This window comes from Diplotaxodon limnothrissa, linkage group LG11 (genome assembly GCF_057381915.1).
Source record: "Diplotaxodon limnothrissa isolate DT_005_m linkage group LG11, D_limnothrissa_male_GT1.1, whole genome shotgun sequence".
In the NCBI taxonomy this organism is placed as follows: domain Eukaryota; kingdom Metazoa; phylum Chordata; class Actinopteri; order Cichliformes; family Cichlidae; genus Diplotaxodon; species Diplotaxodon limnothrissa.
In genome coordinates, this window is record NC_140606.1 from 7,266,291 (window position 1) to 7,280,096 (window position 13,806).

The 13,806-nt window shown below is 41.1% G+C and overlaps 1 protein-coding gene across 2 annotated transcripts in view; it reads left to right on the forward strand.

The window, feature by feature from the left end:
- Nucleotides 1-203: 203 nt before the first annotated feature.
- The window catches only part of tgfbr2b (transforming growth factor beta receptor 2b), a 43,877-nt gene continuing 30,274 nt past the window's right edge, over nt 204-13,806 (forward strand). The window contains exons 1-4 of one of the 2 annotated variants that reach the window (XM_085366117.1): nt 204-447; nt 10,999-11,137; nt 11,258-11,448; nt 12,084-12,110. In XM_085366117.1, coding sequence (XP_085222243.1) covers nt 363-447; nt 10,999-11,137; nt 11,258-11,448; nt 12,084-12,110 — 442 coding nt within the window. In that variant the 5' untranslated portion in view covers nt 204-362. The remainder of the gene's footprint in view (nt 448-10,998; nt 11,138-11,257; nt 11,449-12,083; nt 12,111-13,806) is intronic. The other variant, XM_085366118.1, reaches the window with a different exon arrangement.

Consider the following 13,806-nt stretch of genomic DNA (forward strand, 5'->3'; position numbering starts at 1 on the left):
TTAAATATATAATGACTTGTTTACTGTTCCGATTTCCAGTATTTGGGTAGGCGGTTACACGCACACACACACACACACACACACACACACACACACACACACAGAGAGAGAGAGAGAAAGAGAGAGAGAGAGCCCCTCCTGCCTCCTCCGGTTTCCTGTCAGAGCAAAGTGAGTGTGCTTGCTTATAAACGGTGTGAGAGAGAGAGTGTGTGTATGTGTGTGTGGATGGTTCAGCAGTGACTCTCCAGCTGCTGAGCGGAGTGGAGCGCACAGCGTAGCGGACGCACAAAGCCAACTCCCTGGACTCTCTCGTACTCCGCGGCTCGTGTGACTGAGAATCTCGGGCAGGGGGACACAGAATCATGAAGGCACGGCGCTGCTCTCTAACTTTCCGCGGAGTTGTATCAGCCTTTCTCATATCTGTGCTGCTGGAGCCCGGGGCTGCCGGTGAGTTACACAAACACCGAAGTTTAACAAACTTTCTGCTTGTTCGCTGTCACGCGCTCTGGTGTCACTATATAACGTATTTAACGCGAACTCGGAGTTCTGGAGCTGAAGGGGGCCGGGGGAAAGCTTTCTCTCTGGCGCTGTTCGCGTGGCTCTCCGCAGAGCCGCGAACAGCGAGGTGTAACAGGTGACTCAGAGCGGGCAGAGACGCTTCTCAGCTCTGCTGCCCGTGCAGCCTGAAGCGTACCCACAGAGCGCCTCAGAAAACTTTCCCTCTCGCTGTCAGACCTTTCACTGCTGAGGATCACAGGTTTTAGCAGACCGAACGATTATTTTAAACAGGATTAGGAACAATGATAAAAGGTGTGTGTGTGTGTGTGTGTCTGTGTGAAAATAATGGTGCAAAAGTAAGCTGCGTTGTACAGAATCACATTTCTGCCTCTTGCGCATCCATAACGTCAAGACTTTTACTTAAAAGGGTCACTCCACCTATTTTAGGCTTGCATACAGCCTGAACAGGTTTAACGTTTCTTGTAAAACGCACTAAATAGTTATAATAGCATTATGGAATCTGTCAGCTGGAGACCTGTTAGTGCTAAAAGGCAAAAAAATGTGTGCATCTTCTGAGGTGTTCCGGTTCCTCGCTTTGATCAGAGTGAAGAAATGTTTTCATCCATTAGGAGTTTGACTTTTCTCTTTAGCTGTTTGCAATGCAGTAGTGCTTCTTTCCCTCCCAACATGCCAATTAAATAGATCTGGCCACTTTCCATCTGTGACACCATGACAGTTGTCATGTTAGTAAACCACAGAAACTTCCCCTTGTTGACAAGCGGTTAGCTCAACTGTAACAATGTTGACAAGAAGATGAAAACTGGAGTCGTGTATTTTGTTGTCCTCATTACACTTCTCCTTCCCTTCTCCCCCTCTCTCCTGTTTGTTCCTGCCCTCCTCCCACAGCAGGAGCCTATTTTGAACCTGGAAATCCCGCATACCACAAGGACTGTGTGGTCCTGCTGCATTACGTGTCACAAATAGACACACATGCACACAAGAGCAAGAAGACATACAAACTTGTACCCACATGAAGACACAAGCTCACACATAAACTTATTCCATGCCATTCCTCCAGAGCTCCTTAAGCTGCAGGAAGCTCCTCGCTGCTCTTCCACTACTGGACCAGCTTGACATTTTTGGTTATCCAAACAGCAGAGCTGGACTGTTTTTTATCTTCTCCTACTTTTTTTTGCTTCCGACTGATGTCAATAACAATCCGCTCAGCAGGATTTCACAAGGTTTCGTTTTCCTTCATTTCCAGGGAATCTTCATTGTGTTGAGGCAAATGTCGCTGTGCATTTCCTATTTCTTGTGCACAGTACTACGTTTAAGCATGGAAAATATAACTTTAAGCTGCCTGAGTTATGCTCCTTTGATTCCTTTTAACCATATTTGTCAAGTCTTCATTCTCAATACGCTTCACTGGAGCGTTCGGATTCTTAGAGACGAAGGAGGGATGGAGGAAGAGGGGAGGCCGAGAGAGGGAGTTAAACAGGAGGAAGATAAAGACAGGGAGGAATGAGAGGATTAGGGCCAAAGTGGAGTGAGGGGTGGATTAAAAGAGGTGGGAGGATAACTTTCAGGAGCAAAGGGGGAGAGCCCAGCCGCCTGCTGTGGCAGTTATGTGGCCCCGAGCTGCCTTCTGCCAGTTGTCTTTGCACATTTCAGTGACAGCGCTGCAGGGAAAAGAAGAAGGGTTCTTGTTTCAACTCAGATTATTTCACATTTTTATTTCCTGTGTTGCTCCAGAAAAGTGTCAGCAGTAAAATCTCTTTCAGGGTTTTTTTTATAGGATTACTTCTGAAAGCGCTGTAGCTTCACATTGAAATGTGAGCTCATTAGGCCAAGCAATGCTGTCATACCTGAAAGCATAGTTCTAATGTCATTATACTAAATGTCTTAAAATGTTGTTTTTTATTAATTATTTTACAATTTTTTACACATGAAACATTCATGAGTGAGTGTTTGAGCACAGAAATCTTTCACTTCTACTCACAGTAAGAATGCATTTAATTTGGAACAAATTAATTCAGAGCCTTGAAGTGATACAAACCTATTAAATGTTTGCCTGGTTTGCAGATTTTTCCCTTTTTCCAGCAGTCCTTCCTGTATAACGGTGATGAACTGCAGTCAGGTTTCCTGCCTGTCCTCCTATCCACACTAACGTCCTCAGTGCTTTGGAAAAATGGGGAAAGAGGAAGAGAAGCAGGGAGGAAACAGTTTAGCTGATGTGATAATGTGCTCTATACCCTTTAAGTTAGCATTTCTGTTTCTATATATATTCAATTCAAATTATTTCAGTTTTATTTATATAGTGCCGAATTGCATCAACAGTCACTTTAAGGGTAAAGACCCTAGAATGATATGGAGAAAACCCCCCAACAATCAGACCATCCCCTATGAACAAGGACTTGAACATGGTGGTACTTCTTAAAGGAGTTTCTGTTTTACTCTGTGTGATGACACAGCCTCCATACACAGATTTACTGTTGTCCAGATAATGTTAGAGACCACTGGATGTTATGGGATGCTGGATGTTCTTGCTCTAAGCAAAGAAGAAATATCAGTACTATAAAGTAGTTAAAATGATTTACGTCCATCACACCAGTGTACAAATATGTTTAAAAATGTTCATGACTTGTTAGTATTCCTGCCAAGGCTCACAAGAAGACATATCCTGTATATGCCAGTCTGGATGAAACCTTACACGAACATCATCACACAAATAGCAATTATTAACAGAAGTTAATAACCACTGACTCAGCCACTAACAATTTTACAGATGAAGCTCATTGATTCTTAGTGCTAACATTTTCTTCTGCAACATAACACTATTTAACATGCAAATCTTTAACATGTCAAATTGTTTGCCAAAAGTGAACAGTGATGAAGTGGCTCCTCACTAGCACCAGTGCAGGCACTGACAGGGACAGTGCATTTTTGGAAATGCAGTCTAAGATTATAGGTGGAGCCTTCCGCCACCAATTGATGGTTAGCTCGTCTCAGTACGTAGTACGCCAGTCCTGCCATTAGGCCATTGAAGTTGCTCAGGTCAGTTAGTGGCCGCATTGTGTTGGCTGATTGAAATGGATTTTAAACACCATATCATTTATGCCCTTCTAAATCATTAAGCACAGTTGCTGCTAGAAAAACTGTTTAGCATCCAGAATTTTATAACACTCTTATTAAAAAATGTGTACTTAAGCATACTCCATCTGGATAGTAGATACTTCTCAGTCTTTACTTTCTCTGCCACTAACGAGTAGGTATTTATTGTGGTTATTCATTGGTCTGACTGCCAGATGGAAGTCAGTCACAGTAGCATGATTTCCCTCCTGCAGCACAGAGAGATATTACATTTCAATTACCGCTCCTTCAGAAGCCATCAAGAGCATAGTTAATGACAGCCCACACTTTTCCCCTCCACTTTCTCGAGACGCACTGAGGTCACTTGTGTTTTCATACTATAATCCTTGCACAAGGACTCGCAGCAGGGAAAGAGTGCAGCAGTAATTAAAAAAAGACGCTTTAGAAGAGCTTTAGCAGCTGGAACAATGACCCAAATCACAATGCAGACCTTCATGCACAGTTACCCTTTAACTTGCTGCACCAGTCTGCTGAAACTTCAAAGTTAAAGCTCTAAGGCTGCCAACACCACCCATCGAAGATCAGAAGTGCTGGTAACCTAAATTCAGAATTTAAAGTGATTTTTCTTTCCTAATCTTTGTTAAGGATTCTGTTATACCCTGTGCAAAAATAGACCTAAAGTCACTGTTAATGAGCTCTTGATGTGTAGTCAGTATTGCACAAGAGCACAATAAAGATCCATCACCATCGTAAAATATTTGTGCTCAGCGTGTAACTCTAGCTGTGTTACTTATTCGGATTGATGTAGTCTCGGTGGCACTTTGCTGCACTAAATCAGCCACTTTTATTTGTCTCTGAGGTTGTGTGTGGGTGTGAGCGCTCTGCTATTTCACGCTCTCTGTCCTGTTCCAAACTAGGCTCAGTGTGATGGAATGTGCCTTGAAAATATATTAACTGTGCTTCCTGTTAAATGAATAACCCAGTCTGTGCAGACTATGATCGAGTGTCACCCACCCATGTGAACACACACTGCGAGTTGAGGCCTTGCAGTTGGTACTGCATAGGGAAGGTAGCGAGCATCTGTGCATCTGGAAGCCAAATCCCTACTCTGGTCTGGTCGGGTTTTACACTTTGACTTTGCAGAGTTGATCTGACGATAGTGCAGACTGCAGTTGTTTTGTCTGTACCTGAGATTTCAGGCCTGTGAGGGCTGTTGTTGTTTGGAGCTGGGGGCCCCTTTCATCAGATGGAATTGGTTATCTATCATATCAGTCGTCATCTTTCTTTACTCACTCTGTGAAGGAGTCTTTTAAGGATGTGTTTATCTGAAAAGTAAGTAAAGGAAGTAATCTAGGAATTCTTTACAGCAGTGTGGATCATTAGCTCAGGTAGAGAGCTTAAGTGGAATCTCATGACCGGCATAAACTGCTTTATTTGCACTTCTGAGTCAGTGATTGTGAATGATTGACTCAGAAGTAATTGGACAAATACACATGATGTCAAAGTAAATCATGATGCTCTCCCGCTGCGACCACTCTCGTGCCATCCTGTTGTAGCATCCATCTGCTTTTAGTCTGTTTCTCGGTAAGCAGACTGCACTGAGTTCAGAAGACTGACTACCTCATCTGGTGGTCAGATTTTCGAGCTCTTCCTCCCTGAAACCTGCTATTGAGATATATATTTTACATCTTTGACCTGCTGGAGAGCAACCCATTTCCACCAGTAATTCAATTACATTTTCAATTCAATTTTATTTATACAGCACCAAATCACAACAACAGTTGCCTCAAGGTCCTTTATATTGTAAGGCAGACCCTACAATAATAGAGAGAAAACCCCAACAATCATATAAGCAAGCTCTTTGGCAACAGTGGGAAAGAAAAACTCCCTTTTAACAGGAAGAAACCTCCAGCCGAACCAGACTGAGGGAGGTGTAGCCATCTGCTGCGACCAGTTGGAGGTGAATTGATGAAGACAGGACAAAGACATGCTGTGGAAGAGAGCCAGAGATTAATAATAACAAATAATTAAATGCAGAGAGGTGTTTAAAGACATAGTGAGTTACAAAGGTGATTGAAGAAGAAAAACTCAAGCTGAGCACCTGAAAGATGAAGACTCTGCCTCCCATTCTACTTTTGGTCATTGGACTCATTCTTATATAGCGCTTTTCTACTCTCCCGGAGTACTCAAAGCGCTGTATACAACATGCCACCCATTCATACCCACTCATACAAGCACTTTCTTCTATACTTAAGTGCAATCTATGCATTCACACACAGTCAAACTCCAATGGACGCATCAGAGAGCAACTTGGGGTTAGTATCTTGCCCAAGGATACTTGGCATACAGACTGGGGAAGCCAAGGATCAAACCATCAACCTTCCAGTCAGTAGCTGATCTGCTCTACCACATGAGCCACAGCCACCCTTTTCACTAGCTGGGCTCACAACCTCAGGACGGCGCGGCACGAAAACGAGAACAGGTGTCATATATAGACAAGAACCAGAAGGGGAATGTTTGGAGGTGTGGTCCCACTCCTGAAATTCAGATAATTTATGTCTAATCAAATACTCAACAAGTAAGCCCGCAGTCTAAGAGTGAAGTGCTCTAATGGGGTTATATGGTACTATAAGGTCATCAAGATAAGATGGGGCCTGATTATTTAAGACCTTGTATGTGAGGAGCAGGATTTTGAATTCAATTCTGAATTTAACAGGGACCCAGTGAAGGGAAGCCAATATAGGAGAAATATGCTCTCTCTTTCTAGTCCCTGTCAGTACTCTTGCTGCAGCATTTTGGATCAACTGCAGGCTTGATCCTGATATTAATGAATTACATTAGTCCAGCCTAGAAGTAATGAATGCATGAACTAGTTTTTCAGCATCACTCCCATAAGAGTTTTTCTTTCTCACTGTTACCAAAGCACTTGCTCATTGGAGGTCATATGATTGTTAGGACTTTCTCTGTTTTCTTTGCATTATTATAGGGTCTTTACCTTAGCCTCCTAGGACCTGGCGTCCACATATGTGGACATCACAAAATACTCAATTTTACTCTACAAGCGCCCCGATATCCACTTACGAGGACATTATACTGCTACTGTTCTCTCGAAATTTTAAACGAATATCCTCATATGTGGCTCTCATTTTTCTTAGAAACAAAAATTAGGTAAAAAAAAAATCTGGTAATTCTTTGTTTTTACATTCATCGGGCCCCAATCAGCCCAAATATCAAAGAGAAATTAAAAATGCATGCCGTGGAAGAGTTCGGGTCTTAGGAGGTTAGAGTATAAAGCAAAAAAGGTAGAAAAAAGAGGGAAGAACCCCCCCCCCCAATTAAAAAAAAAACCCAAATAAAACTGAATTGAATTGAAAATTGACTGATAATTCAAAAGAAGGGCACCTTTGTTCAAAGCCGATTAGTTGCCCCTCATTAGCAGCCAATCTCAGCAGCAGTGTGTACCTGAGATAACCCAAAGAGCTGTGGATTCATTATAAGTTTAAATGGCAAAATAAGGACAAGTGTAGGAGAGCCACTAAAAGCTTACCAAGGAGCATACCAAGTATCTTGTGCTGAATCCTCTGAGGTTTGAAATATTATCAGTTTTTGACGATTGCTACATTCCCCCATGCTGAGGCATGATCTGGATTTTCTGCACACTGTTTGTTTACTATGATAAAGCTTTTTTGAGAATCCATAAGACTTTTGCCAAAGGCAAAATGCCTTTGACGTGTCTGTAGTTTGAAGTCTAGTTTCACTATGATCAATACTAGCTACATTGCCCACAAAGTTTTTAGTGATAAAGAAAACATATTCAAATTAGAAACATCAGAAAGGGTCCAGGCTGCAGTAACTTGGGTTTTTTTGAATTTTAGAAAATAAATAATGGGTATTGGGTATTTTATTACGAGTCAGATTCAAGCGGCTCCACTGCAGTTTTTGGTACTTCTGCTCATGAGTTCATTTTTCAGCCCCAAATCTTGGTTTTAACCTGAGGTGTAGGAAAAGATTAAAAGTTCAAAGTTCTGCTCAGTGAAGCTGAACCATGACAGCCTTAGGAGCAGACCTCCCAGCAGAGGAAGGCTTTCAACAACACTAAAACCATCCATGTGTACCACAACACCTGCACACTATACACAGAGCTTCTGTCCCACCCAGAATCTAAAGATTATTTGAACACGAAGCCACACAGAGAACTCTTCCTGCCCTTCCCAGATTTCAAAATACAGCCATAAAGCCTAAAAAGCCCTATGTCGTCTCAGGAACTGTCATATGACATCGTGGCTTAGCTTTGTTTTTTACATTTTCTCCTAGGCCAGCAGTTTGGCAGCTTGGAGCAGACAGGTCTGTTCATGTCACGAAGCAGGGAAAGATCAGAGAGGCGTAGGCGGGTCGAGCCACGCAAAGGAGAACGGCAGACTGTGCTGATTACACGAGCCACCGTACCACATGCAATACTTCTCAGATAACAATCATACAGAGATTAGATCAAACAATATCTGAAAGCTGATTGGGTTTTTTTGTGAAGAAGAAATGAAGACAGAAGAGGCTGCTGTGGACGTTTGTCAAGACGGAACATGAAAACCGATCTCAGCTCAAACTTTGTAAACATGAAAAACACATCTATTAAATGACAAACGACATCACGTGACATCATTACCACTTCTAAGTCTGTGGCCCTGTTTCTAATGTCGCTACATCATGCGTCAGATTCTTTGAAAACCTCGTGAGTCACTTGCACAGTTTTTAGTCACAAATTGATTCTTTTATCTCTAACTTCCTATAAAACTTAACCGTTTACAACATAAAAGTACAAACTGTTTTTCATTCATGGATTATAATTTAAAAAAGACTTTGATTTATCACTTTTGAGTGCCTTTCTTTTAGTGTACAGTGTCACATGTACCTGGCAACAAAAATGCTCACATGCAAGTTTATGGTTATGTATCTGAAGCATCTAGAGGAAAGAAAATGCTGTCGCTTGATAAAGGCTGACTTTTCATTTAGTTGTGGTTGTCTGTATTGGTGCTTAAGTGTGGTTTTGACCTGTTTCTGTATAGCTTCCTGGTTTCTGTAGGACTCATTTAGCTCATTTGTGGTGGCTGATCCAGGTACAGAGTGTGGCTGTGAGACGGAGATGTTTCCCTGCTAGTGGCTGTCTATGTTGACACTTCATGGTTCAAACCTCATTTAGGTCAGGCAGATGATGCTTTCATGTTGCTCCGCCCTACTGTTTGTGTAACTAAACTTTAAAAAAAAAAAAGAATAAAGACCTTACATACCAGATGCATAAAATCTGTGCAATTATTTTATGCGTTACAAATGTTTTTCAGACTCACCTATTCTTAATGTAGTACTAGTGTCACAGGACAAATGTAAATAAAAACGTCCACCACTACTGAAGTTGTCAAACTATACTACTACTAGTTGCTGCTCCGGGTCAGTCACCAGTGTGTAAATATATTACATGCCAAGTTCGTGCTCAAAAAATTTGGAAATGCGTGTCGTTTTTTCACAAACATTCAGTGTGTAAAGGTGTTTATTCACCAGCCTCTGATATGTGAAAAGCTCCATTGAGGAACCCACAATATTAGCAGTGCAGAGACCATTACAAACATGAAAGAGGAGTGAATAGTTTAAGTAGCAGGAAAAATAATAATATGAAATAGCTTGCTAACATTTCCCTAATGTGAACTATTCTTTTTTTATGCCTGAGACAAAAAATTACCAGTCAAATACTACTAAAGAACAATATTACCGAATTCTGTTTCAGTACTCATGATATTTAAAAATTTTCAGCTGTAGTTATTCATTTAGATCAGGGGTGGGGGAACCCCAGGCCTCAAGGGCCGGTGTCCTACAGGCTTTCGATGTGTCCTTGATCCAATACAGCTGATTTAAATGGCTAAATTACATCCTCAACATGTGTTGAAGTTCTCCAGAGGCCTGGTAATGAACTAATCACTCAGGCGTGTTGACCCAGGGTGATATCTAAAACCTGCAGGACATCAGCCTTGAGGCCTGGAGTTCCCCTACCCCTGATTTAGATTGTATCAAAGATTCTGAGCACATCTTCTGTGTGCCATTTATGTATATTGTTTTTCCTTTATACTCAGACCTGCTAACCTAGGGAATGCACTCAACTTTACTAAGAACACACTGGTCCCCCTTTGCCTTCAAAACCACCTTATTTCAACCATGATAGAGAGTGAATATACTCTCATTACCTCCATTTTTGTCGTAGCATTTGCTTTCATGTATGCGTAGGTGTTAGTAAAAACACGATAGCTTAAAAAGTTTTGAATGAATTCTCATAAAACTTTGTTAACAACACAGTAAACTTTGCTACCAAGGTCTTCAAGGTTGACTTAATGAATTATTGGTCAAAAACTGACAAAAAGACTTGTGTGTCATGTGTATTGTGAACGTATAGAAAGTACTGTATAAAGATTTAAAATCGTGTCACGTTTGACCTGTGACCTCTACTTCAATGTCAATAGATATATCTGGTCAAAGTGATAATAATCCTAGAAAGAGCTATTTAAAACAATGTGTCTTACTACCATTGTTTGTAATTACAACATACAGGCATATAAGGGGAATGATATGGGGAATTCTCAATACCACCTTATTTTAAGACCTTGCTGTGTAAATTAGAGTAACAGGTTATAACCTGTTACTCTAATTAGAATACGTGTACAATGTTAATAAATGAGTATTAATTTTTTGGAAGACAGGATAAACTGCACATGTACAATATATACATATTAGTTTTATCAAAATTGGTTTCAACAGGTCAAATAACAAAAACCTGCACTCTGCGATTGTTTTTACTGAACTACAAACTCCTTAAAGTACTTTTCAGTACTGCTCAGACAATGAGCTGCCTTGGCAGAGGTTTGCACTCTCTCAGTGCTTCTTGTTACTAATATATTAATTTGTTTTGTCTTGACTTTTTAAACTGCAGTCTTATTCTATACCTACTTTTCTCATTTGTTAATCATGAGCTCTTGTTTAGTTTTGGTTCACGTGTAGCTTGGTTATGTGGTGCATTTTGTTTCAGTATATCATTATTGTCCTTACACTGTGCTTACAGCACATCAAACATTTTTTTTTGTGAATCGATTTTTCAAAAAAGTTTGGCTGAAACTTTAGGTCTTTAGGCAGAACTTTGGTAATGTTTGGAGAGTACAATTCCAGGAATTTGCTCCAGCAGTCATAACAATGTCAATGCTCTGAACATAAAGCCCACAATGTGATTTTGTTGTAATATATATAAAACAATATATCAAATTTGTGATAGTGCTTGTGTTTCTTGTACAGGCAAAAAAAATTGTGACTTGCTGTATGGGACAGCAGCACTTGATGAAACATGAAACTAATGCGTGTTGTTGTGTGTGTTATTTGCAGGTCTTGTTTTTCAACTACATGAACTTTGTAAGTTCTGTGATGTGGAGCTTACCTCCTGCAATGGCACAGGTATCTGCAAGACCAACTGCAGCATCTCATCCATATGTGAAAAACCAACTGAGGTCTGTGTTTCTATCTGGTAGGTATCCAAGAGAAGTAAGCAATCTTCATCTCTTAGATGTGATTAACTAAGTGGATGGTATCCTGATAGTTCTTAAGGTATACACTGTTAAACATTATACCTCAATGTGTGTTTAAGGAGAAGAAACGAGACAAACTTGTCCATCGAAACTCTCTGCCACAACCCAGCAGAGCCATTGTACGGCATTACCCTGGATGACTACAACAGCACCACCTGTGTGATGAAGGAAAAGAACACAACAACGGGGTTGGCTCATTTCTGCTCCTGTAAAGGAGCAGAGTGCAACGAAGAGCTAATATTCTCCCAAAGTGAGTACCTAAAATTTTGAAGAAGCTTAAAGCTGTAATTAGATTTTCCTGAAGCCAAGGAGAATAATTCCTGGAGTTCCACAGTTTAGAATGTTTCAGCTCTTTGCTTTGGTTTCACAAACTCCAGCTTCAGTGCTCACATCTACTTCTTGCAAAATGCTAGCCAGTAACTGTTAAAAGTAGTGGTTTGCACTTCCATTTATCAGAAAATTCCAAAGGACTGTAGCTTCCGGTAACTGTTTGCTAACACCATTAATTTCACAACATGTGCCTTGAGACAGTTGTTGTTGAGAATTGGGACTGAACTCTGTGTGTGACAGTGTTTACAGCTACCTCAGCTCTTTCCTGAGGCCCAAAACCTAATTACTGCTGCTTTCAAGTCTGATACTACTTCTTAATGATCCAACCCTGCAATGCCTTCCTTACCTGGTCTGTGACACTTATCCCCGCGCGCAGTTATACCTGCAAAAAGATCACCAAAAACTGTTTACAGACATGCAGGCTCAGCAGCTGTAGGGACCAAAATGTATTTTTTCATTATTGTTCTGACTCACATTTGTCACGATGGTGATATCAGTTTCTAGTAGTTGCTACAATGGGTGTGGTTTCACCTTATTTACCTGGTTGCTCAACAGGTGATAGGATCATTGAGGATGGAGAGGGTAAGTAGGGCTCAGGTATTTTCTGCTGACCGTCTCCTCTGGTCCTGTTTTCATCACTCATTGGCTTATGGCAATGTCTTGTTCACTGCCAATTCATTCATTCATTCATTTATTCTGTTTCCTTCGATAACATCATCATCCGTCAATTCGTAACTTGTTGGAAACTGTTGTGTAGTGCTGTCACAAAAAAGTTTGGTTCCTTCTCTTGGACTTCTTTTTTTGGACAGCAAAAAAGTACAAAGTACAAAAGTACATTCTTTGAAAAATGCGGTGTTTTATATTCTGGTCTCAGTATTTGACTACACAGGAAAAAACACCAGCTTTCAGCTAACCAAATGCAGTTAAGTGTGACACAGTTAAGAGAAAAAGACGCATTTAGCAGATAGATTATTTTATAGTGGCTGCACAGCCCTTCCTGCTGACATGCTTGGCCAGTTCTAAAATAGACCGGCTGTTAGAACAGCACATCTGTATTCCTTTGTCAAGTGTGTCAGTAGCTCTTTGATTCTCCACATTATTTGTTCAGTCATTCGCCCATCCCTGGTACTTTCATTTATTGATACCCGTTCATTCTGTCATCTTATCACCCCCACCTTCTTCTCCTCCTACGCTAAGCTTGTTTCCAACCACTGACAAGGAAACTGCTGTGCGTACCTTGGCATGTACAGTAAAGCTGCTTGCGAAGTTCAAAATGTTGTGGGCCTACTTTTTTTAGGGTCTCATTACGGTTGCTACTGTCTTGTGGAATGATTTGAGAGTCCACCGTCACCGCAAACAGGAAGTGGAAACGCAGTACTCACACGTAATGATGTTTGGGGAATCCTCAGTGTGGTCATAGAAACACAGCTGGGTTCTGTGTGCCTCTCACAGTGCTGAGAGGAAAAAGTGGGTCTTTCTCAGTGTGTGTGTGCGCGCGCGCATTGTCGTGTAGGCCAGCCGCACTGTAGAGCTCAGACATATGGTTTCCTGTCTGTGTTTAACTCGAATCAGAAACATCTCTTGCACATGGTGAAAGGCTGCGTAGACTTGCAGCACCTCTGTGATGAAGTACAGCTGTTTACTGTTCTCCTGCGTCAGTCTTCTTCTTCCCACCTTATTGACTAAACCGTATCTTTAAGTTGCTTTGTGCACATGCTTCAGCTAATGTGGGCAGGATGGTTACAAACTGAAACACATCAAAACACCTGCGAGCTGCATTTGCTAAGCCTGAGCTGCTGCTTTGTTTCCTTTAAATTCTCGCTTCATTTGTGTCCCTAACATGTAGCAATACCATGCAGAGGCTTTTGGATTCATGAGCTTTGACAAGTCTCAGCCTCCTGACATTCAGTTGTCTACCTTTGTTGCATTGTGTCTGTATCTAGTCACTTTCAAAATCACAGCTTAGACAGGCTACACATGCCATCTTCATTAGGTAAGACTTGAAAAGTGCTGTACAACATCTGTACCTAAGTGCTTTCGATCTGAGATTCACACTCTCATGAAAAGGTTGGAGACCAACTTGTGCCCAATGATACTTTGATCAATCCATGTTTTTTACTTTCATCTCAACATTTGAGGTTTGGCAGGTATACTGTTAGTTATATAACCATGTTAGACCATTTATTGATTTTTAAACAACACAAGTGGATAAAAACAGGGGAAAAAAGAAGTTAAAATGTGTGCTGCATTTGAAAGTAAACCTAGCTACAGTCTACAG